General features: G+C 61.2%; 1 protein-coding gene across 2 annotated transcripts in view; it reads right to left on the bottom strand.

The window, feature by feature from the left end:
• The window catches only part of KCNQ1 (potassium voltage-gated channel subfamily Q member 1), a 304,912-nt gene that overhangs the window by 197,838 nt on the left and 81,506 nt on the right, over positions 1 to 25,568 (bottom strand). For both annotated transcript variants that reach the window (XM_044259973.1, XM_044259974.1), the window contains exons 7-10: positions 19,078 to 19,188; positions 18,323 to 18,418; positions 16,268 to 16,390; positions 15,255 to 15,399 (exon numbers count right to left, since the gene is read on the bottom strand). In XM_044259973.1, coding sequence (XP_044115908.1) covers positions 15,255 to 15,399; positions 16,268 to 16,390; positions 18,323 to 18,418; positions 19,078 to 19,188 — 475 coding nt within the window. The remainder of the gene's footprint in view (positions 1 to 15,254; positions 15,400 to 16,267; positions 16,391 to 18,322; positions 18,419 to 19,077; positions 19,189 to 25,568) is intronic.

Below are 25,568 nucleotides of genomic sequence, written 5' to 3'. Positions count from 1 at the left end.
GGTGCCAAAAGTATTCAATGGGGAAAAAATTACCTTCTGGGCAAATGATGCTGGAACTATATGGGGAAAAAAAAAAAAAGAATTTGGACCACCTCTTTATGCCAAATGCAAAAATTAACCCAAACTAGATTAAAGACCAAAATACAACAAAATACAATCTCTTCTCTTAGAAGAGAACATAGGGATAAATCTTCATGGCCCAAGATTTGGCAATGCTTTTTAAGATAACAAAAGCATAAGCAACAGAAATGCTGTATTAGACTTTCTCTGAAGCTTTGTGCTTCAGAGGACATCCTAAAGAAAACAACAAGAAACCCCCGGAGGGCAGGAAATATTGGCAAATCATTTATCTGACAAGGAATGGTGGCTAGAGTACATGAAGAACTTTCGTAACTCAAAAACAAAAAGACAAATATTCTTATTTTTAGAAATGGATAAAGGACTCTGAATAGACAATTCTCGACCGATGCACGAGGGGTCAGGAAGCCCGCGGGGGACGCGCCTGTCACTAGTCACGGGCAAGGCCAGTCAACAGCCCATGGGAGCTCCGCTTCTCGCACACGCAGCGGCCTAAACAATGGGCCAGATAAGAACAAGTGCTCACACAGAGAGACGGACGGGGCTGTGTTCACACCCAGGGAGCGAATGGGCAGCGGCACACTCGCTCTGTGAGTTTCTTAAAACGTGAGACCTGGAGTTGCCCGGACTCCGCCTTCCTCGGCCACACGTCTCGCCAGGAGAAGTGAGACGCCCGCGCACAGACCCCTACACCAACGCTGGCACCGCCGTCGCTCCTAACGGCCGGGGCGGGGAAGTCACCCAGACGCCAACTGGCTGATGGATGGATTAGAAACCCTGGTGTGTCCGTGCACCGCAACAGGACTCAGATGTGAAAAGAAACAAGTACTTCTGTGCACACCACCTCGCTGGGCGAGCAAGATGCCCGGCGGAGCAGCCAGTCAAGAATGCCCACGCTCGGGATGGCATCGCTGATGTAAAATGCCCAGAACGTCCAAGTCCGTGGGGGCAGGAGGCCAATGAGGGGTCACCTAGGGCATACGGGGATGGAACAGGGGCCTGGGACATGGCGTTTAAGGGGACTGGGTTTCATCTTGGGGGCGATGAGAGATGGTTCTGCAGCTGTGGCAGTTGGCAGCTCTGGGAATGCGGTGACGCCCCAGAACGGGACACTTCCAGCGGCTGGATTGTAAGGGACACGAATGACACCCTAACAGAGTGGTTGCCAAGGAGACCATGGCAAGAAATGCTCAGGATCGAGGCTACGACAAAAAGTCCCTAGACTTGACAGCAAAATACAACCCCCATACAGGGTACCCCGGGCTCCCCTGAGATTAAAATATTCGCTCTGCGGAGGACCTGGTGAGGAGGAGGACAAGGACGACCCCAGACTGGGGAAGGACAGGTACAGATGACATTCCTGGCTTGGGACTAGTATCTAGAGTAAGTACCGACATCTCACAACTCAAGAATTAGAAACAGTCCAATTGGAAAGTGGGCAGATCCCCGGGACATTTCGGCAAGGAGGAGATACGGGGCTGACATGCTCGGCGTCCCGTCGGCAGGAGGACACGAGCTCCAAGCAAAGACATACGGCTGCCCACCTATGCGAACAGGCCGGAAGAGAGTTGGCGTCCACACGAGACGCTGCAGGGGCCCAGAGAAACGGGGTCACCCCTACACGGCAGGAGGGGATGGGAAGTCAGTACAGTCACAGGGGAGAAGGGCTTTGCCCTTTCCAGAGGACGTACTCAATGAGTACACCCTGGGGCCTTACCCTGGAGAAACGAACTCACGTCCACACAAAACCCGTCCGGGGGGTTCCTGCCAACTTTATCTGGGGCCGCTGTCATAAATGATTGCAAGCCCGGTGGTGACACGAACTGATTCTTTCGCAGTTCCGAAGACGTGTTCCAGACGTCGGAAACGGACGTCCCGGGCAGGTGTGATTCCTGGCGGAGGCTCTCAGGAGGGAAGGGATGTGTCTCCCTGCTTTGCTTTCCTCTAGGAGCTGCCTGTGTTCCGAGCTGGTGGCCCTTCCTCTTGCCCACAGTACATCACTGCATCTTCCCCCTCTGCTTTCCGGTGATACGTCACTGTCCTTTCTTGTCGTCCAATCCCCCCTCTGCCTCCCTCCTGCAAGGATATTTATGCCGACACTGCCCGCCCCGGAATAATCGAGGACCACCTCCCTCACCTCAATATCCTTAATTTAAGCATGTACACAGCATCTCCTCTTCCCTATGGGACAACAGTGACCATTCCAGGACTCAGGACCTCCAAGCTTTGGGGGCTGCTAGTCAGCCTACCAGGACTTGTGAAAGGTGCACAATGGGAACCCCCAACTGTCCTTCAAAGGGCGAGCAGTTAAACCAATGGGTGTGTCCACACCCCGGAGTGCCACCGGCGACCCAAACGAATGAGTGACAGATACGCCCAGACCGCACGGATCTTGAGGGTCACGTTACATCGGAAGAGCCAAGTCCAAACAGTCAGGTGCTGTTCATACACCGATCTCGAAGTGACATCATAGGAGTGGAGAGCGGGTGAGGGGTGTCGAGGGATTAAGGGGGCACAGGAGCGGAAGAGAAGTCAGTGTGGCTATGAAGAGGCCACACCAGGGGCCCGACCCAGGACGGCCCGGTCCTCAGCTGTCTCACCACCGTCCTGGTGGTGCTATGGACTCTGCTTTCCAGGGACGGGACCCCCAGGGCCACCGTGTAAAGGGCACATGGGGTCTCTCCACACTTTCTCTTATGGTTGCACCAGAATGTCTAAAAATACGAAGTTTAGTGTTTAAAAATGGGCCAAAGATCCAAACAGACATTTCACCCAAGAAGATCCGTAACCAGCCAATGAGCCCGTGAAAAATTTCCGACATCACTGGCCACTAGGGAAGCTCGAACCAAAGCCGTAGGAGATACCCATGTGGAGAGAATAAAGATGACAGATGGAAACCGTCGGAAGGTTCGGGGTCAACAGAAACCCTCACCGACTGCTGCTGGGAAGGTAGGTCCATCTCGGAGAGCCGCCAGGCAATTCGGCAAGAAAGGAAACAGAGGCCCCCTTGGAGCCGTCCCGCGGCTAGACAGCCCGGCAGGGCGGAGGGAGGCGCGCACACAGCTCGGAACCGCGTTCCGGCAGGCAGGGATGCGAAACAATGTGAAAAAATCCCTCAGCTGGGGAGTGGGTGAGCAAAAGACGCGGCTGTCCACACAACAGATACTTCCCAGCAATAGAAAGGAATGAAATATTTTGAGGTCCCGTAATTCGGAGGAGCCTCAAAAGCATGTTGAAAGCCACTGGGAAAACAAAGATGACATTTTCTACGACGGTCCAGAGCAGGGACATCCACGGTAGGCTGCAGCCGTAGGAGGGGTGGCTGGGGCCCGGCCTGGGGACAGGAGTGGACCCCGCATGGGCACGGCGGGTCTTACGGTGGGGTGGGGGGTGTCCCCAGCCTAGATGGTGGGGACAACAGCACAAGTCAGTAAATTTCCTGTAGTCACACTGAAAATGGGAGAACCTGATGGTACGTAAGTTATACCTCCGTGACGTGGTGTTTTGAAAAACAAGTAAAAAAAAAAAAATGAAGGCAAAGAACGAATTTTCAAACGAGTGACAGAAACACAGTGAAAGGAGAGAGAAGGGCGAGAGGGAGAGTGGGAAAGAAAACCGCTCTCCCAAGCACCGTGAGGCACAGTACTTGATTAATCGACTTTAATCTGGACAGAGTGGGAGCAGGCGGACAGTTACTAACAAGCCAGCAGGTGTGACTTGGCAGCGGCGAGGGCAAAGCGACTAAGCAGACAGGTTAGCTGCTTTCAGTCGGGAGTCTGTGTGCTGCTGGGGCCCGGAGGCAGCGTCTCACCGGGGACGAGGGAGGCTCCCTCCCTTTCCCCAGGAAAGGGACACCCAGTGCAGACAGAGGAGCAGGAGGGAACATGGGTTCCAGATGTCCCCTGCGCAAGTCTGGGTGCATTTGTGTATGTGTAGGTGTATCCATTCATGTGCGTTTCCGTAGCTCTGTGCACAGAAGGGACGAGAAGAGAAAACGCCGAGTAGCAACAGGCACACCCAGGGCCCGGAGTTTGGTTTCCAATAATTTCACCCCCCACACACCCGTTAAAAAGAACCAGAGCTCCCTGGAAAACTGGTGGTCTCTGCTGGAGCAGAGTGCATAGGAAATAAGCCTGAATCTTGTTTTACCAGAACATAAAGAAATGCTAAAGAACAAACACCCAAAAATAAAAAAATAAAATAAATTAAAAATGTGAGCATGTCACAAGGACACAGAAGCCAGCTTGAAAGGGTTTCCAGCGGTCAAATCTGGGACACTCAGAGTAGCCATATAATTCAGGACGGTAAGAAGTAGCCTACAAAAATCCACGAGCCCATGCGTATAGATAATAAGTCAAAAGAAGTAAATAAACGGGGGAGAAGGAAAGTTTTTCCCACAGGACAAAGTTGATATGTTTTGCCTCAGAATACCATTCTCACTGGACAGATTTTAGTGCGTCCGTGGCAGAGGCCTAGGGCTGGAGAAGCCGCGTTTTGCAATCAGCCTCATAAACATCGGTTCCAGGAAAGCTCTAAATCCAGGAGACATTTGTTCATAAGCAACAGGACATGTTCACGGCTTTAGATTACGTCCCCCAGTTGCTTATCAGCGGCAAAGCAGCACAGAATGACTCTTTGATGGGTGATTAAAGCTGCATCACCAGTGAGGGCTGGAAAGCATCACGGGCCTCGGGGTGGGTCCCCCCGAGAAGGACACGCTGTCGCTGACAGGACATTCCAGCTGGGAAGGCACAAGCCAGATCCAACCAGAAGGAAACATGCAGCAACCCCCCCCCAAAATGGCAGGGCTGTCACCCCCAGAAACCTGAATATCATGAGAGGCAGAGACCGGGCGTGCTCCAGAGTAGAGAGGCCCAGAGAGCTGGCCCCCACCCCGGACCCCCGGACTGGACACTGGCCCAGAGAGGGACGTATGTGAAAGGCTCAGGCACGGCCGCCGGCAGCCCTGGGACACAGACGGCTGGGAGGGGCAAGGACGGGACCCACGACTGCGGGCGGAGGCTGGGAAGTGTGCCGTCGCTTTAAGATGGGGTCCCTTTACCTTGAGGAACCACCTGGCAGAAGGGTCGAGGCAAAGGTCCGTGGGGCATGTCGCTTATGAGGCAAGGGCTCAGCACCAGCCACGTGGTTGTCCACGTTGGCAGGGGACCTCGCAGTAAGGGGCGAGGCGCTACTATGACCCGTGGGCAGACGGCGGACGGAGAAGCGTGTGGACGGTTTCGACCTCGCTCGTGTTCTTCCTGTCGTCCTGCAGGGCCAAATCACGCCCAAGTAAACGGGTTAAAAGGGCCCAAACCTCCAAGAGCTCCAAGGTGTCCCTTCAGCCTAGCGGTCTTCAACTGGGAGCAGTACCCGTCCCCGCCAAGGGACACTCGGCACGATCTAGGGACGTCCCGCTCGTCGGAACACTAGGGCAGTGCTGCTAGGCCCTACCAGAGGCCAGGACGCTGCCCTGCTGCCGACGGCTGGAGGGGGTGCCGGGGAGGGGGGCCCCCTGTGGCAGGGCGACGCCAAGCAGCCCCCACTGACGTCTGTCATGTACTCGCTCCAGGGGTACGGGCTGAGCGGGTCCCTGAGGCTCAGAGTTCCGAGCGCCCTAGCCCAGCACCCGTGCAGGTGACCTTTGGAGAAGGAGGGTCCGGTGAGGCTCTTAGTGCGGTTCCCACTCACTACAGCTGGCGTCTCTATGGAAGCAGGAAATCTGGACGAGGGAGAGAGAGGGGTGGCAGGGCTGCAGAGACACTGGGGAAGGGCTCTGTGAGTAGAGGCGAGGAGGTGGCCTTCCAGCAGCCCAGGACGGAGCAGCCCAGGCCATGCCTCGATCTGGTCTTTCCCCCTCTGGGACAGCGACAGAAACTTCTGTGGCTTAAGCCGCGCGGTCGGTAGTACGCTGTTATGTAGCCTCTAGTGAACTCGTGCATCTCGGCCATGAGGACAAAGGAACAAGAGGACTCAGATGTGGGTTTCGGGGGAGGTTTCTGGAAGACTGGGCCAGCCCGAAGCAATGGAGATCCCTGGCATGGGGAAAGGCTGTGTCTCATGGCCACGGTGGGGGACAAAGGAGAGACCGGAATCTCAGGACGGACTGCCCCGGCGGCCCTGAAGATCATCTCAGTGTGTGCACTGAAGGGGAAGGACAGGAAAGCAGGAGTGACTAGAGGCTACGTGCGTGGACAGGAGCGAGCAGCCCCTGTTCCAGCCGGAGCACGGAGACAACCAGAGCAAACCCCACACAACTCACGGGGGTCCCAGAGGCGAAGGGCACCAAGCAAACAAGGACCAAAGATCTCACCAAAGCCTCCGCACCACACCCAGCCCCAGAGCTGTATAAGACAAGACAGTTTCAAGAAGCCATGCCAGATCAGCCCAGAGATCTGCGGTGTGCGGAGCCTGGCGGAGAGGGGGCTGTTTGGCAGGGGAGGAGGGCCAGAGGGCCCAGGAAGCCGGCGACACAGAGGCCCAGGGTGGGCACTCCCATGTCCTAACTCACTCGGTCGACCCCACAATCCGGGGTGCAGCCCTGCAAGGATCCCCATTTCGCAGGTCTGGAAACCAAGGCCCAGAGAAAGTGGTGGCTTGCTTAGGGTCACACAGCAGAGAAGGCCAGAGCTCCCGGCCGTGAGGTTGTGCTCAGGAGTACCCCACGGGTCTGACCCTCAACTTCTAAAGTCAAAATTGCAAAGGAAGGAGGATTTAATTCTCCTGTTCCCAAATTTGGCAGAATGCGGTGTCAGATTTAAAAACAGCAGGAACCAAAGCCAGGAAAGGTGGGACGCTGCTGATGGCACAGATGTGTACCCGTGTGTGTGTGTGCGCGCGCGTGTGAGCGAGCTCTGTCGCAATGTAGGTTTTATCTGTGTATACAAATGAAAGTCTGTGTTTTGCAGATAGAGAATGTATCTTAACTGAGGCCCGCAGACCATTTACAAAAGCAATGCTTTCATGTTTGTACTTGGACACAGAGAAAATCTTTACTGGAAAAACGCATCTATTTCAAAGGCCATATCTTCTCCCTATAAGCCCGTTAAATTAGGAACTGGAACAGAGATTTTAAAAAAATGTTCTGCTTAAAAAGTGAGAAAACATTTCTTCAGATGAAAGAGAAAGTCAAAACATAAACACGATCAAGAAAGCAAAGACGAGGAACGTGCTTCCCGGCAAGTTGTGAGCACGGCCAGCCCGGCCGCAGGAGCACGTCCACGTCTGCAACGCCGGCAGCGCACACTTCACATCAGCCCACTGCCGTTCTTCGTTACGCTTTTTTCTGAGAAAAGGGAATGAAACCGAGAAAGGGAATGAATCAATGTAAAAGCCCAGGTTGGGAAAACAGAAAGCAAAAAAGCAAAAAGGTAGTTTTTGGATAAGAAAGTCTGTCATAACATAAGATAAACCAGACCAACCACTCACGAGGTGGGGGGCGGTGGGGAGCAAAACCGTAAGAGCCGAAACATCGTGCGCTGCCCAGGGCAGAAGAACGGAAGGCACTAGAAGTAACTGTTGCTCCCAGTGGCAACATAATTGCCACCTTCGAAGATTAAATAGCAATGAATATACCTCCGAGAGAGGCAGCACGCTGATTTGGAACAAATTAGCATAAAACAGACTGAAAGGGGATTAAAGATGTCCTTAAACACATGCACCAGCCCAGACGGTTTTCCAACTTCGCTGCGCCTTCGCGCCTCAGAGAAGTTGGATCCCAGGCCGCAGGGAGAGGTTGGCGGAGCTCCCTTCCCTCCAACCCTGTATCCGCACACACCTGCGGGCCGGTGTCCTCTTGCAAGCCCGAGGTGCAGGCTGCCGGGGATGCCGCCTTCCTCAGCGCGGAGGGGACCCTCTTGCGTGGTCAGTGGCTATTGGGTGCGCAGACGACACCCCCTGGGAGCTGAGCTCCACTTGGGAACACTGGTGGTTCGCCATCTTTTGCTATTTAGAAACTGCAGGAATCAGTCCCCAACCATGGGTCATTTGTGGGGGGGGGGGGTGTGTCCTGAGCTTTCACGCAAACCGCCCTTTGCGCCTCCAAAGCGGCGGCCCTGACACATCCTCCCGGCGTCCAGGGCTGGGCCGAGGCTTCCCAAGGTCGCCGGCCCACAGGCCACCAGCCATCAGAGAAGTCAAGCCCCCAAAGCTTTAGTTGACCTCCCCGTGATCACAACGGAGGCTGGTCCTCTGTCCGAAGCTCAGTATCTTCTTTCTCGAATTGTGCTTCTCTCTTCTATCCTCTGTCCTCAGGACGTACAGGTTCCCCGCAGCCTGATGAAATGAGTCTGATGTGTGTGACCATCGTCCCCAGGTTATCATTAAAAAAAATTACTCGGGGTATTTTTTGCTGTGCAAAATTTCTTTTTTTTTTTTTTTTTCCCCATCGAGGCATCATAAACACACAACAAACTGCCCGTGATTAAGATGTACAATGTTGGTGATTTGGGATACAGGAAACTGTTGGCACAGTCAGGATCACAAGCATCCCCGTCACACCCGCCCCCCGCCCCGGGTCTCTCCGTGGCCTTCTGGGCTCCCCCAACCCGACCCCCACCCCCATGCATCCCAGGAGAGCGCTCGGCCTGCCCTTGCTCTAGAGCAGTCTGCGATTCCTAGTTTCATGCAAACAGAGTAAGACACTCTGAGCTCTTTCCCCTTCTCCTTCACTTCCTTCTCCTTGTCTGGCTTCCTTCACGCAGCATAATTTTTCTGCCATTTATCCGAAGCTGTTGTGTGTGCTCATGGCTCATTCTTAGTTAGTTCTGAGTGGTGGTGTATCATCCCGCGGGGACACCCAGCACCCTGAGACCGGGACCTGAGCCAACGGCAGATGCTCCACCGACTGAGGCACCTGGGGGCCCCTCATTGTGATTTTAAATTGCATCTCCCTAATAACGAATGATATCAAATATATTCTCTGGTGCATATCCATTTCTCTCTCTTTTAATAATTTTGTTTACTTATTTGAGAGAGCAAAAAAGAGCACGAGAGGGGATAGGGTGGGGGAAAGGCAGAGGGAGCAGCGGGCTTCCCGCTGAGCAGGGAGCCTGATATGAGGCTGGATCCCAGGACCCTGGGATCATGACCAGAGCCCAGGGCAGATGCTTCACTGACTGAGCCCTCCAGGCGCCCCTGTTTCTCTTCTTTGATGAGTGTCTGTTTAAACCGTTTGCCTGTTTTTGTTTTCGTCTTATTACTCAGCCACAAGCATCCCTCTCATATTCTGGACACAAATCCTTTATCAGATGGCTGATTTGGAAATATTTTCTCCCTGTCTGGCCTTTATCTTTTTATCCTCTTAATACCGTCTTTCAAAGAGAGGTTTTTAATTCTGGAAAGTCCAAACGCTTGGTTCTTATCAGGGCTCATGCTGCCGGGGTCGTGTTTGACGAGCTCAGCACTCTGTCCCGGGGACGGTCTCCGCGCCGTCTGTAACTCTTGGGCTTCTATTTCCGGGATACATTTCGAGTTGATTCTTGGATATGCGGGGAGACGTAGCTCCAAGCTCACCACTGGAAACGTGGAGGCTCCAGTCGCCCCCACACGGTGTGCTGGAGCCATCCTTCCTCCGCCAACCCGCCCTTACGCCTCCGTCAAAAGTCGCCTGTCCCCACGGCACGTAGGTCTATGCAGACTCTGTTCTGCCATTGTTCTATTCACTCGTCTCCGTGCTAGGGCTGGCCCTCCAACTTTGCTCATTTTCAAACGTTGTTTTGGAACTTCAGGGTCATTTCCAGGCAAATTTCAGACCCGGCTCGTTAGCTTCCACAGAACGCCCGTGGGATTCTGATGCCTGTTGCGCTGAGTTCAGAGATGAGCGTGAGGCTGGAGACCCAGCAGCCCAGCGCAGCTCTCCCCGGCCCCGGGGATTCTGTGACTTCTCCTGGCAGCGTTTTACGGGTCTCCAGGGCTCAGCACGCGTCAGACTGCCCTCTGAGTATTTCGTGTTCTTAACATTACAGTAAGTGGCCTTTTAAAAAATAATTTGAGAGAGAGCGAGCGTGAGTGGAAGGGGAGGGGCAGAGAGGGAGAGGCAGGCTCCCCGCTGAGCAAGGAGCCCAATGCAGGGCTCGATCCCAGGACCCTGGGATCACGACCCGAGCCCAAGGCAGAGGCTCCACCCGCTGAGCCCCTGGGCGCCCGCTTCAGATTCTTTGCCGGCAGAACGCCGTGGTGGAACCGATGCTTGCGTGTGACCTGCCTCCGCTCACGCACTCGCTCCGCGGTCATCCTGCCCACACACTGGGGTTCCACACCGAGAACTGTGCCACCCGCACACGGAGAGGGCTTCCCCTCTTCTTTTCCACCCCGGATGTCAGCGATGTCTTTTTTTGACCGTGCCACCGGCTAGAACCTCCCGGTTCACGTGGACCGGGGGCGACAAGAGCTGTGTGTGGACCAGGGGTGACAAGAGCTGTGAGCCTTTGTCCTCGTGTTCCCGATCTCGGGGTAAAGCGTCCTGTCCATCTTGGTGAAGGTCCTAGCCGGCGTTTATGTGTTGACAGTCGTACACACGGAGCGAGCTCCTTTGTGCTTTCTCTCCGCGGGGAGCTCTCGTAACGGAAGGCTGACCCGGACCCTGCTGCGGGCGCCAGGAGGGCGCCCAGGTGAGACAGACCTGGGTCACAGAACCCCTGCTCTGGTCCCCTGTAGCCAGGGCTGGGCCTCCTCCTCGGGGTCCCCAGGGATAGTCCCCAGAGTAAGTGGGGGGCACGTTACAGACATACTCCCGGGCTCCCTGCAGGCCTGTGACTCAGAATCTCCAGGGACAGCCTCTGAAATCCTCCTGCTGGTTCTGAGGGGGCCGCAGGGGGTTCCGACCTGGAGCATCACGGCCTGGCCCTCTGCCAGCAGGGAGCTCCCGGCTTCCCCTGCCAGGGACACTCTCTCTGTCCCCAAGACGAGGACTTCTGGTTCCAGCCAGAAACTGATGCCATCAAAACCCCCTCTCTACAAACTCCCCAACAAAGCTCACTGACGTGACAGACGTCTTCTACGGGCTCAGCTGGGGTCCCCCAGGGCCTCAGCAGCCACAGCACTGACCCCGCACGCTGGCCGTCCCGGCATCCCTCACCGGGGGAGCTGCGGTGCGCGCCGGAGGAAGAGCCGGGCCTGCGACCAGCAGGAGGCAGGAGCGGGGACAGAGACGCCAGATGAACGGCCGCGAGCAGACTCGAGCCACAGAAACACAGAAGCGGAAACCAACCCACCAAGCCAGGGGCGGCGCACGCAGAGAAGAGAGAAAGCCAGTTCGCGGCGGCCCATGCTCGTGGGGCACGAGTGAAGTGTCAGCTCTCGCCACGTGGGGACGGGCGGGTTCTCACGGGACAGTGGGCCCGTGTTCGCAGCGCGCGGGCGTCCAGGAATCCCCGCCCCATAGATGTCTGGAGGGGTTCACGGGGCTACCCCATCCAGAGGACAATGTCTCCAGAGCAATGTCCCTCCAAGAGGACACAGGGAGCCCTTGCTAGAGACCCCCACAGACCACAGGGAACGAGCCGCTGTGGGAACGCTGCAGAAGCCACCGCTAACAGAGACAGCCCCTCCGAGGACGGTGGACAGTGACGTCATGGCATGGAGGACGACATCGTGATGCACATGAGGACATCATGACATGGAGAAGGATGCCGTGACCAGGAGGATGGCGCTGTGATGTAGATCATGATGTCATGGCATAGGTGGCACGTCATGGCACAGATGATGATGTCACGACACAGGTGAGGACCTAAGCACATTCAAGTGACTGACTCGACGTCATGCGCTCCGAGGGGGATTCCGGCTGCAAGGACCGAGCAAGCCCTCACACGAGGGACGAGGGCGCCCGGCGTGGAGGATGGAGCTCCACGGACTGGAAATTTCAGCGGGGACTACCCAGTGGGTCAGACACATCGGAACAGCCAGCAACCCGGGAAGAAGCCACCGAGGGGGTGGCCGGGAGACAGAGCAGGAAGATACGAGGGACGGCTGAGGCGGACAGACTGAGGCGGCCGAGCCGACGTTCCCAGGGCCGGTCGGAGCCACGAGCGCAGCGATCCTTGGTGCTTATGTGCGCACCGTGGGAGAAACACGGACCCTCAGATTCAGGGATCACAGCGGACGGCGGGGTGGAGAGAGCTTGCCGCACCCGCCCGGCTCCACTGTGGAGACACGACCCAGCACCAGAGTCCGGGGGTGACCGTGGCACTAAGGAGCTGGACCACACCTGGACACCGGACCCCGCGGCCTCCTTCCCAACCCACCACCACCCAACGGCAGAGGCAAAATAGGACAATTTCAGACAAATGAAAACCGAGCTGACCGTGCAGACCTCCCCTGAAGGAACCACTGAAAGCCCTTCAGGAAGAAGGACGTTAAACCCAAACTCCAAAGCAGAAACCCAGCCAACCTGCCGGCGAGCACGGGCTGGGGTCGATGGCACACAAGCGACCAACGCAGAGAATTTAAAAAGGCAGAACACAAACTTGGGGCACGGCAGCATGGGGGGGGCAGGGGGGGCCTGGGGTGGAGGGCCATAGACGGCAGCGGGCAGGGCGCTATCGGACCCTTGCTGCCCAGAGAGCGGAGTGTGGGAGGGGAGGCCTGGCGCGTGCGGCCAGGGGCACCGTGCCGGCTGCCGACGGCGTGCTACGAATTAGGCTCTTCTGGAAATGACCTGCGAGCAGAAGCAGACCCCCTGACCGCTGCGGGCCAGGCTCTGCATCGGTGCCTCCCTAGCACATCTCCCTGGACCGGCTCGCCTCTGCCGAGTGTGCAATGGAAGGGGAGGCCTCCCTTTCCCCAGTACCGCCGAGTCTCCCCTCTGCCCTGCCTTGGGAGTCACACCCACGCTGCCTGCGGCTTCAGGCCCCCTCCCACTGGCTTTGGCTCCTCCGACCCCCAGCCCCACAGGGACCGTGGCACTGCAGGTGCTGGCCTGGCCCACTGGCTTGTCCTGTCCACTCCCCATCCACGCCATCCTGGGTGGGGCTCGGAGAACACGAAGCTGGCCATGACCACTAGTGCTCTGAGGACTTCGGGGACCAGCCCGTCCAGCATCTGCAGGCTCCGGGGCCCAGCTCCAGTCTTGGAAGGGAGGATCACATCCGCACCCGTGCACCAGGAGCCCATGCAGGCCTCTCCACGGGGAAGGCGGGCTTGATCCCAGGGTGCAGTAGGAAAGCACACGGCATGCCCAGGTTGGCGACCACACGGAGCGACAGGGGCATGGCTACCCCCTCCCCCATCCCAGCCACAGCTCCTTCCCTCCCTCCCAGACAGCTTGACCCAGCACGGATGCCACCTCTTCCAAGAAGCCTTTGAGCCAGACCAGGCTGGGCCCGGCACTTGTCCCCCCGACGCCCATAGGCTCAGCGCCCTCACTGGGGCCCTTCCTCCTTCTCGGGTGCCAAGGAGATCCTGCTGCCCCTCAATCCCGGGGCGTCCCGCAGGCCCTGCATGGGGTGGGCTCCGGACCACAGACCCTGGTGAGCAGGACGTGTGAGCAGCCGGGGGTGGGGGGCCTGGAACCTGCATAAAGATGGGAGCCCCGAGGGCAGAGCTCCTGCTGTCCACACTGCCTGCCGCCACCACCGTTCCTCCTGCGGCCAGTTAGGGCCCTTGCCACGAACACAGGAGATCTGCTCAGGAGCGACAGGGCTGCAGACCAGGCTCTGGAGGCCACCAATGTGGGTGGACCACCCTTCCCAGGACCCTAGGTGTCACAGGACAGAAGCCCAGAGACTCCATGGGCTCAAGAAACCGCAGAAGTGGGGAGCCGTGCGCAGGCCAGAGCCGGGACGGGGAGGGCGTCTGCCTCCCACGCCCCTCGGCGCACCCACATCGTGCACGTGGCGAGGCTCGGTTGCAAGGCGTGACTCCGGCCGGGGCAGGGGAGGATCGAGCCCGGCTGCTCGCGCCCTGCTGCGCTGGGACCAGGGCTAGGGCCCTTCCCGGTGACCGCATCTGCCCGGGATGAGGCTCCCTGTCCCCCACCAGGGCTCTGGAGAGCCTCAGCCACCACCCCCAGGCTGGGGGCCACGCAGGGTCCCCGGGGGCCAGGCCAAGCGCTCAGGCTCCGGCAACGCCGCGGCTCGGGCTGGGCTGACTTACACCTGGTGTCGGCGGGAAAGCAAAACTCCTCCGTGCAAAAGCATTTCACAAAGGGAGCCTGGCTTCCCCGCTCTCGTGCCTCATTACCATTCTGCAGGCGTCCTGGGCACTTCATACCAGCAAACAGTCTGAATGCGGCGCCCCACATTCAGCGAACGGCAGAGATGCTGCCCCCCACGCCCAACCCGCCCGTTAGCATTTGTGCACAGCCCCCATCTGCACCGCGACAATGGTCCTGCCCTGGATCCGGAGTTGGGGGGGCCCGGGCATTTGTTGGCACAATTGTCCCTTGTGCCCACTCCGGGGGACGGGCGGGGAGCGCGTCCCGGGGGCTCACCAGCGAAGTGGCCAGATTCAGGCCAGAGCAGAATCCCGACGGCATGGGATGGGGCCGCGGTGGCCCAGTGCCCAGCGGGGTGGGCGCTCTGGCCCGGCCCACAGGCAGCCCCGAGGCGCAGGGAGCGGCCATGGCCCCTTTCCGGAGTGCTTTCCGCCCTGCTGCCAGGGGACTGGGACCCCACACAGGGGGATGCATGAGGGGGTCGCCGCCTGAGAACCCAGCACTTGGCAGGCCGGGCGCCCGTCAGCACAAAGCGTCAGGACCAACGTGAGCCTGTCCCCCTCTGCCGCAGCCGAGACTGTGACTCTGCCCTTACAGCGCCCGGTAAGCGGGCATGTTCTGCTGGGTGCCAGGAAGCGGTCCCAGAAGGAAGAGATGGACACAGAAATGCCCGAAAAGCAAAGACACGCGGTGTAGAGGGCACGAGGGTGGGTGCACAGAGTGGGCTCTGGAGGTCCCGTCCCCGCTCCACCGGGAGTGGGGGGTCAACATGCCTGGGCCGCTTCCATCCTGCCAGCCTCGGGGCGCCACACATCACGACTGAGGCAGGGCTGGCCCCTCCAGCCCGGCGTGTGGAACAGAGCAAGAGGAAGGGTCCCTCCAGGGTGGGGTCCCGCCTCCTCAGAAGGACCTGCCTTTGAGCTGGGGGGTGGGGGGCAGGACGTCACGGGGCAGACGCCAGGTCCACAGGAGCCAAGTGCCCATCCCCGTCCCCATGCCGCCACCCAGGGCGAAGGCGTCTCACCAGAGCTGTCACAGCTGTCCACAGAGAAGTGGTCTGGCTTCCGGTCCTCGGAGACGGGCTCACACGTGATGTGGGGGACCGTGAGCACCTTCTCTCCGGGATTCAGCCCATTGTCCTTGTCCAGTTTGAACTTCTTTCTCTTTACCTAAAACAACAAGCAATAAGCCAATGGTTCCTGGGCGTCCGCTAGCCCCAGAACCCCTTGGCAGTCCCCGCTGGGCACCGGCCAGAGAGCCAGGCCTCAGGGCCAAGCACTGGCCTGGTGCATGCAGACAGGGGGGGCCATGGCCCTGCAGAGAGGCTGGGGTCCTGCAGAGGGCTTGGGCCAAGGGGCAGGTGGCCAGAAGCCGGCAAACAGGTAAACGTCCCAGAGCGCACGGGGCGCACGCCAACACGGCTGCCAGGGGCGACTGTATGTGCGGGGTGGCCGGCAGGCGGTCCGGGGGCGGCAGAGCTGCTCTGAGGGGTCAATGGTGAGCAGATGGGGGACGGGGAGGGTGCAGGGGCTCTGGGGACAGCTGAGCATCCCCACCAGGTGTGAGCAGAGACACCTCATTCACCATAGCAGACAACCACAAACGACATCCTTGCCCGAGGCCTGCCCAACCCCCCTGCACCACGACCTCAGGCCTCTTCCCCGAGCTGGGATGCCGCCTCCTTCCCGACCGACGCCCACCATGCCCCGTAGACAGTCGGACACCAGGGCCCTCTCGAGAGCCTTCTCTGCCCCCACAGACGAGATCCCGGCCCATCCTGCGCCCTGGGGCTCCTTCTCGGGCCCCCCACAGCCCCGGCCTTGTAGCCCCCATCCCACACACCCCTGGAGCCAGGGGGACCCCGGCAGGGCAGCACCCGTCATGCTCCCCACCCCCCACCCTGGGCCCGGAGCGGTGAGGCTCCTCTAACAGCTCAGCTGAACCCAGGGCCAAAGCCTGGCTGGGAGCTGTGGCCCCAAGGCCTCCCGGCCTGCTCGCGAGGGATGCCGTCCGGGGGGGGCAGGCAGGGGCCATTACCATGACAGACTTCTTGGGCTTGGGGCTGGGGGACAGCAGGGCATGGCTGCGAGCCGGCTTGCGGATGTAGACCTTCCAGGTGCAGGACTCGGGGTTCTCGGCCGCGTAGCACCTCCACGCCGTCTGCATCAGTAGGAGGGAGAGGAGTGGGCAGCGGCCCGGCCGCCTGACGGCCTCCAGCGGGAGCTGCCGGCACCCCAGCCTGCAGGCCAGCCCCCCACTTCCCAGGGCCTCATGCGCTGCCTGGGCCTCCCAGCTCGGACGCCGCGTGGGTCTTCGTCTGGGACCCCAACACACCTTTCCAGCCCGTCCCCCAGCCTGATCCCTTCGTAGAGGCAAAGACACCTGCCGACTGCCTCTCCTCGGGCCACAGCCGGTGGGTGCGCACGGCACGTTCAGGGACGGGCTCAGAAACAGAACACCCGGGCCTGTGGCACCCGGCAGAGGCCCAAATGCGGGGTCCCGGGGCCCGGTGCCATCTGCAGTCACGGGGAGCCTCTGGACAGCCGCCGCTGAGGACGCACCCTGAGGGCCTTGGACCGGCAGCGGGGCTGGCAAGGTCCCAGGGGGCCGTGACGCCCCCCACGATGGGGACCTGGGCCGACAGGGCAGCCCTCATGCCACCTACGGGAAAGGCCACCCAGGCCTGACCCTCTGAGGCCCACTTTGCCAAGCAGCGGGCACGGGTCCCGCCCACGAGCGTGCTGCCCGGGAAATGTGGTCCCCACCTCCTGGGGACACGCAGGCGCGCCCGCAGCCCCTTGAATGCCCTGCCCGAGCGTGGGCTTCGCAGGGTCGCCCCAAGGCACCAGACTCCACGAGGAGTCCACCGCACTCCGCTCCTGCCTGCAGTCTGCCCACAGCGGCCTGGGCTGCTTTTACGGCCTGATTTATGGTCTCCCCGAAAGAAGAAGGCTGTGGGACCATAAAACCAGGCCTGCGGGGGCCCAGCCCCGCAGCTTTACGGCCCCTGCTATTTCCTCCCCATCCAGGTCCATGTCCAGGCCCCAGACGGCGGGTTCCGGAAGGGCTTCAGAGGCACGTGGGGGAGCCCGGGGCTGAGCTCTGGCTCCCAGGCGGAGCAGCGCCTGACGGCCGGCGTCCCTCACGGGGCTGCACAGGGCACAGGAAACGAGGCCACGGGGGGGACCCTGGGGCATCCCTAGGGGGCATCCAGTCCTGGGTGCAGCTGCCCCACTGGGCAGAGGGCCCCACATCCACGGCTGGACACGGACTACACCTGTGCCCCAGGATCCCCCTCAACTACTCCCCGGGCTGGGGCCTGCTCCTCCCCACTCTTCCCTCCCCAGACCCTCCGGGACCAGGTTTTCAGATGGTTTTTGGTCTTTGTTGGCATGAAAAGAACCAGCCATTGTCTGGTGGGTTCCAGGGGCCCTGGTTCACAGGGCAGAGCAGGGCGCTCAGGAGCTCAGGGCCCCTCCCCCCCTCCCCCGGCTGCTCTTAGGCTCTGTCTCTCCAGCCCCCAGGCCTCATCACAGCAGCCCTGGGCCCCTGATCAGCCGCTGAAACCCAGGGTGTGGCCCTCTGTCACAGGGATGTCCAAGCTCCATGGGGTGCCGGGGACACCCAGAAGGTGCCCACACTGCACAAGCAGGACCCCGGTCTCCCTGGGGAACGGCCACATGGGAACCCTTCCCTTTTCTCTCCTAGACCTGCTCCAGTGCAGAGCAGGGGTGGGGTGGGGCGGGGGGTGGCCACGGCAGGAGGCTGAGGAACAAGACGCCAAGGTCGGCCTCTGTGGCTGGGAGGGGAGAGGCCCATGGAAAGACCCCTGTCCGGGTACTGGTCAGGGCGCATCCCTGTCCCCCGGCCCTCCCCGAAGGATGGGACCCTCTGCAGGACCCTGTAGGGAGGGAGCTGAGCACCCCGCACTCCTGGGCCCACTGGCTGGCGTGGGCCCACAGTCTGCATCTCGACTCTGGAGGGATCTGCTCCAAGCATCACGGCAGAGAGCAGCTTTGGGATCTCAGAATGGACGCTGAGATCTGGCGGGTGTAGACGCGCCGACCGCGCACCCACGGCAGGTGCCCTCACCTGAATGAGGGAGGCTGCCGCCGGGATCTGCCTGTTGAAGTGCTTCTGTCTCTGCTTCTGCTGGACCTTCAGGGCGAAGCCGGAGCCGAGAATCCCCTAGGAAGCAGCGAGACCGAGGCTCATGTCCCCTCGGGCAGCCACTGCCCGGCCCGGCCTGGGGGACACGGCAGGCACCAGGGGCGCAGGGCAGGTGCCTGGTTGCCAGCCTCGGCGAAGGTAGCCCCGTCGGAGAGGGTCTGCAGCTGCGTGCCCGGGTCAGCCAACAGGATAGACGGGGCCAGCTTGGTGGGAAGCGAGCCCCTCGTCCACCGCACAGACCAGTCGTACCCATGTGTGCAGCACGTGCACAGAACCCATACACGTGCCCGTGGGGAGTGACACGTCACATACGCCCATGCCCTACAGGGACACACGGACCCGTGTGCCCACACGGGCAACTAGAAGCTGCAAACCTCATGGTCCACAGTTTCTGGGGAGGACGTGGGTCAAGGCCCAGCTCGGGCCTCACCAGGTGCACGGACTCTGCCTGTGCCATTGCCGGGCAGCTGCTGCTGGGGCCTCCCCGTGTCCCCTCGGGGTGAATCCATGCCTGCACCCGACTGTCTGCTACCGAAGGCCCCCACTGGCCACTGCCCACAGCCGCTGCCAAGGGCACTCTGGGGGCAGGAGGGCGGGGGCGCCTTGGTGAGTGGGCCCCATGCTCGGGGGACCCCGCCGGGGGCATGTGCGCGGCGGCCCTGCCACGCAGCACCTACCGCCGGGAGTGCGAAGAAGGAGATGGCGAACACAGAGAAGCAGGAGGCGATGGTCTTCCCGACCCACGTCTGGGGCACCTTGTCCCCGTAGCCGATAGTGGTGACCGTGACCTGTGAGAGGGGCCGGGGGCGAGGGTCAGGCCCGGAAGCTCAGGACACACGACTGTCCGGTCCGAGCCCACCGCCCTGCTGTCACGGGGCTCCTGCCCAGAGGACAGCCGTGTCTCCCAGAGCCGAGGCCGTGCAAGGAGTGAGGCCGTGGGTGTGCACAGGGGCGGGCGCCCCAGCGGGACTCCCTGGTGCATCACCTGCCCCGGCCCACAGCAGGGCCACCGTCCAGGAGGCCGGAAGCTCCCACCGAGGCCGGTCCTTGACCAGGAGGACAGAGGTGAGGTGCCATTTCCTGACGCCACTCTGGGCACCAGATGGCTCAGTCCCCTTTCTTCCAAGAGAACCAGACACAGCCCAAGCCGCCTTCTCATGGGGGAGCCGACCCTCGGAGCTGGCAGTGGGACCACGGGCACTGCCCCGCCCCAGGCTCCCGTCCCCCTAGCATCTGAGATCGGCTGCCGCGGCCTCCAGCAGGAGCCTGAACGCGACATCCCACAGGAATCGAGGGCCCAGCCTGGCTGGGCCCGTCACTCAGCTCCGACGCCCTCGGGCCCATGCCTGCCTGGACGCTGGGCCCTGGGGCCGCCCGGGGGCTTTGCGAGCATGGGCTTTGAGCCTGGCCAGCAGACCAAGGATGCCCGGGTCCCACATCTTGTGGACACATGTTCACGCCCGCAGACACAATGGCCCAGAACATCCATGTGGCTTCCTGCCTTTGGCACCTGCCCGCCCCGCGGTCACCTCGGTCCTGTTCTGAGCAGCCTGGCTTCTCCCCTCCGGAGCCTCCAGGCCAGGCCAGGCCAGGCGAGAACAGACTCTGGGAGGCCGGGGAAGGGCTGCACGCAGCCTTCCCTTGATGCCCGGCCCCGAGGGGCCAGTATGGGCAACGGGGGACAGAGAGCCAGGGCAGCCCACAGAACAGACGCCAATGGAAGGTGAGGCCAGACAGGACATGGTGAGGTCTGTGGCAGTGGCCGTCCATCCCGGGACCCTGGTGGGTACTCCCCACCAGACGTGGAGCTCAGAACGTGGGAGACACCCCCTGGCCACGGCCCGGCAGGGACACCCATGGGGCCGCCACGGTATTGGAGCAGGCGGGAGGGGGCAGGCAGGACAACGAGCCCATCAGCGGGCAGGTGAGTCTGGGCAAGCGCTCAGCTTCTAGCGCTGGGGGCAGCCGGGGCCGGGCACTGCTGAGCCCACGGCAGCCTAACCACACACCTGCTTGGGGTCCTGGGACTTCCATAAGGCCACCGACCCTCAGAAACACACATCCACCCCCCCAACACAGAACGCCTGGTGCTGCCTATGGCCCTGTCCTGTACATGGGACACCTGAGCCGGTGGAGGCGGGCGCGGACCCACAAATGTGCCTCCCACGCAGCTGGGGCACCGCATGCATGTGCACGCACACATACGCACGCGCGCACACACGTGCGCACGCACATGCACAGACACACGCACGCGTGCACACCCAGACCGCGGCGCAGGTGCCTGCAGGGTGGGACCAGACCACCCCAGGGCTGAGGGCAGCCTGACGGCCAGCTGGCAGGTCAGAGGCCCCGGGGAAGCCTGGAGCCCCCTCGTCTGCAGGGCGTCCTCTCCCACGGCCTGCGCCCCACATGGGAGGCCTGGGCCGCAGCTGCCTGTGCAGAGCCCCCGGGCGTGCGGAGCGAGGGCAGGTCTGGGGCTGCCAACGGTGGAGGGCGACGATAGAGCTACACCTAGCCATTCCGGGAAAGTAAAAATGTTCGTAAAGTCTTTATTTATATAAACGTAGAGCGGGTCTGTGGCCATTTTAATAAATAAACAAGAAAACTTCTTAAAATGGTTCAGGGTACTTTGCTGCACGCTGCGCGTGGAGAGTTATGATCCACACGGGCAGAGGCTCTCCGGGGCCCGCGGCGACCGCTGAGAGTCGGAAAGCACCTGAGACCAGTAAGTGTGCGAGCGGCCGCTGGGCAGGGTGAGGCGGGGGCCGCCGGTGGGGGGCTCCCTCCTCGGGGCTAGGTTTCAGGGCTTCGCAGAAACCTCAAGCATACGACCTTTTAAATGATCATAATGAATATAAACAAACAAACCTGGTGACGGGGAAGCAAATGGGGGGCCACAGGCAGGGCCCCAAGACCACCTCCCTGAGCAGACCAACCAGCACCCCGACCCCCCCAGCCCCACGACAGCTGGGGTACTCGGGCTCCCTGCGGCGGGCCGGCGGACACGGGGTGTCCAGCCAGACGTCCCCCACCCTGCGGAGGGCACGTGCCTCTCACACCAGGTCACAGACCCACGTCGTTACCGACGTCCTCGGGCTCTCGGAGGCCCATCCCCCCCCGAGCCGCTGCTCTTCCTGAGATCACAGACTCTCTCCGGCCACTGTGCTCGCCAGCTGCCCCCCAGTCAGGGTGGTCCGGGGTGCAGAGCTGCACATCCTGGGCCCACAGATGTGGGGAGACACAGCACAGCCCCCGCGGCCCTCCCCTGGGGGCCGGCCACCAGGCAGCGGCCCAGGCGGATCAGCTCACATGCAAACCCGCAGACGTGTGACACCAGGGACAGGGTCGTGGAGGCAGGCGGGAGGGGAGCCGAGCCGTCGTCATCCTCTGGAGGCTGGCGCTGGTGTGTGTGCTTGTCTCTGTTTCTTTGCTCACATGTTGAGGGACAGGAGGTTGAGGGAACTTTCGAGAACCATCCCCCGAGAAGCTGGCCCCGGTGTTTTGTGCTCCTCTCTAAAGCAGCCTCTGGAAGGCCAACCTCCACCAAGATGGGAGGCCCAGCCTAGAAACCGGGGCTGCCCGGGGGGGTTGGCCGGCCCATCGGAGGCGGCGAGGCCATTGTCCACGTGTGGGTGTGACGGCAGTGCTGGTGTAGACACCGAGGGACGCACACTAGTGGTGCATCCACTTGGCCAAGTGGGATGGTGGCATGAGTGAGGGACCGGATCATGGAGGAGAAACCGAGGCTGACAAGGGAGGCGCTGTGCGCGAGGTCTCATCACTGGTAAGTGACTACGCGGGCACAGCCCACTGGTCCACACCACGACACGGCCCGGCTGCAGACCAAAGCCCTGGCCAAAGACTGCCATGTCACCACGGGCCACCAACTTGCCTGGAGGAGGCCTGGAGGACACAAAGGGGGCAGTCAGGGAGGCAGGACGATCTCGGGCCGTGACTGGCAGGGGCAGGGGTCCTCGGGCACTAGTCCCGAGGGTACGCTTGGCCCCGGCCACCACGGGGCTGCCCTGGGGGCCCTGGCCTGGCTGGTGGGAAACCGCCACGAAGGGAACACATGCTGGCACACGGGGGCTGGGGAACCGCCCGGCCAGGCAGGCAAACGATGGGTCAAAAGACAGCAAATACCCCAAAAGAAACGGACCTCCTTTCCTTGGGCAGAACGAAGTCCCTGAACACAGACCCGCACAGACCGGAGCCTCTCCTTCCGTGAGTCCATGGTCTCGCTCACAGGGAGCTTGGGCTCCGGCCCCGGCCCCGGGCGGCTCACGGGCCCACGCACCGGCCAGGCTCGGACAGGACCCGCAGACGACACGCCGTAGACAGGGGGTAGCCAGGACCCCTCTCTGCCCTTCTCCTGTGCGCAGCCCAGAGGCCGGCACAGAGGCTGACGTGTCCACCCTGTAGCAGGGCTTCAGGTCTGACTCCGCTTCAGGTCTCAGCTCAGAGGTCACCGCCTCAGGAAGCCCTCCCTGACTGCCAGGGCAGAGAAGGTCCTCCAGGGACCCTGACAATCACCTTGTGCCGACCGGGGCCGTAGCTGTGAGAGCAGGAGACACGGGCTGTCGCTGGGTCGCCGCGCCGGCGCTGGGCAGGACAGCAGCAACGCACCATCTCATCTGTGCATGGACAAGTAGGCTTTCCTGCCAAGAGCCGGCCTCCCCGGGAAGATCAGACAGGCTAAGGAGAGTCCTCATCTGCAGCCTTCCTGGGCCTGAGGACCCGGCGAGCCCCACGCCAGCCCGAGGAGGCACTCTGCGGCCTCACCGTTTTACGGATGGGGAAACTGAAGAACGGACCAATCCCATGCTCACTGGCCCCAGGACCAGTTCAACGGTGCTGCTGAGTTGACATCCTTGGAAGTGGACGCTGTAGTCTGCCCCCCTCATCTCCCCCCCGACCCCTCCTGAGGCATCTAGGAGCCCCTTCCATGTGGCTGGCCTTGCCCAGGTCCTCGGGACAGGGATCAGAAACACAAGGCCCTTGGGGTCAGCAGGGGCCGAAACACCTGCTCCGAAAGGGGCTGAAAGTGCTAGAAGTGGGGAGCTGGTCGGGGCAGACCGAGAGTCTCCAAACCAGAAGGGCTCAGGGGTGTGACTGGACCATGGCAGCCACATACACTTTAGTGTGAATTAGGCTGCTACGGGTCCAACCCAAGTGTCTGGCTTTGGGGAAGACCTAGAGAGCTATGGCTCGCAAGGGCCCCCCATGGTTCACAGCCAGCCTTTGCTGCCTTCTCACTAGGTCCCCAGGGCCCCAGGCTTCCCATGTCCTTGTTGACGTGACTTCTCCAGCTTTGGTGGGTGTGGGTACTCGTTTGCTACCGAGTTTACAAATGGGCCTGGAGAGGTCAGGTAACCTGTGCAGGCCACACAGGTGGTGGGTGGCGGAGCTCCTAATCACGGAGTCACCTGGATTCCTGTCGCACAGCGTTCCCTCATGCTGACCCCGTCTCTTCCCAAAAGGCTGAACCTGGAACGTTCTTGCCTTCACAGACACGAGCTGAACCCTCACCTCAGGAGAAATGAACCCTGTTTGCTACCTTCACGGGGCCTGCCAAGTCACAGAAGAGCTCCCTCGCACCCCCCAGGTGTCAGCCTGTGGGCAGGAGGTACAAGAGGCCACACTCACCTTGTGGGCTCCTACTCAACCTGCAAAACCCATCGCCAAGGTCCTTTCTCGGGGAAGGAGCCCACAGTCCTTCCCCCACACCCAGTGGTCTACAGGCACAAGCTGGGGTCCTGCAGACTTTGGTTCTCAACCACACAGCACCCGCAGGCTCTGCAGAGGGCTCCAGGCAGAGAGAGCCCCAGTATGGGTGGGGTCTTAGTGCTGGGGTGGGGTCCTGGCTTGCCAACCCCGGGCTCACCGGCCTCAGCTTTTCCAGCTATGGGGAGGTCCTGACACTGGCCGTGTTCTTGGTGGTGCTGACGGGGCTTCCATGCGAATGTCTTGGGGGGGGGGGTCCTGTCCTCACCCAGGCCCTTACTCAGGCCCCAGGCCCAGCTGACCTCACCTGGCCAGGAGGCTGTCCAGTCCTAGAGGCTGGACCCTTCTGGAACTGCCGGCTGAGGAGAGAGGGAACGGGAATCAGACTCTCAACGGCGGTTGAAAGGCAGGGACGGGCTTCCAGTGCATTCGCTCTAAAAAGACTAAATTTAGAGCACGGGGTAAACAGAGCCCGGCAGCCTCCGGATTTGAGAGACCCCCGGGCGCTAAACAGAGGAGCCCGTGTTTGCAAAAACGGCTTTTCCCTCCACTCAAACTTTAACACAAACAAACGCATTTTGTTCCAAGGCCGAAGAAAAGTCTTAAACGCCTCAGCAGCCGGGCACGGGGCGCCACCCCTGGGGGGGGCGGGGGGGCAGGGCGCCACCCCCGGGCTGCGGGACCAGAGGAGACACTCAGCCATTGAGCGGACCCCCCCGGCAGACGACCGAGAACCGAGGCTTGGAGGGGGGTTGCTTCTCGTGAAGTCTGGCTGGGACTCTGCCACCCTGGGCTGAACGTGTCCCCCCAGACGTCACGCCCACGCAGACCCTCAGAACAGGAGCGTGTTTGGAAACAGGGCCTCTGTCGAGGTGGCTGCGGGCAGAGCGTGCTGGAGATCCTCCTGGTCTTCCTGGGCAGGCTCTAAACCCAAGACAAGTGTCCTTACGAGAGCCAGAAGACGTGGCCGCACACCCAGGGAAGCCTGGAGCCCCGGCAGCTGGAAGAGGCAGGAAGGACCCTCCCCGGAGCTCCGGAGGGACTGCGGCCCTGCCCACGCGTCCATCTTGGACTTCTGGTCTCCAGACGAGGAGAGACTACGCTGCTCTTGTCTTAAGTGCCTCAGACTGTGGGACTCCACCGGCCTCGCTGTCCCCGGTGCCACGGCTCGTGAACTCAGTCATCCGTCCGTACCACAGACACTGCCGAGCCCAGAGGCTGAGGACACCTGGGGCCACCCCCAGACACCCCCAGCCCGGACGGGCTCCAGGGCCTCGGCGCACCAGCTCCCCGGCTCTCCCCACGCGGGAGATGGCCCTGTCTCACCTCCCGGTGGCCCAGACGCCCGTTTTAGGGTCTATCGGGCGCATCCCTGAGAAGCCAGTCTGGCTTCTGGTCTGCCCCCAGCCCAGCCTGTGGGGTGAGGGGCGTGGGGAGCGCAAAC

The sequence above is a fragment of the Neovison vison genome, chromosome 7 (assembly GCF_020171115.1).
Source record: "Neovison vison isolate M4711 chromosome 7, ASM_NN_V1, whole genome shotgun sequence".
In the NCBI taxonomy this organism is placed as follows: domain Eukaryota; kingdom Metazoa; phylum Chordata; class Mammalia; order Carnivora; family Mustelidae; genus Neogale; species Neogale vison.
This window is presented reverse-complemented; position numbering and strand designations above follow the sequence as displayed.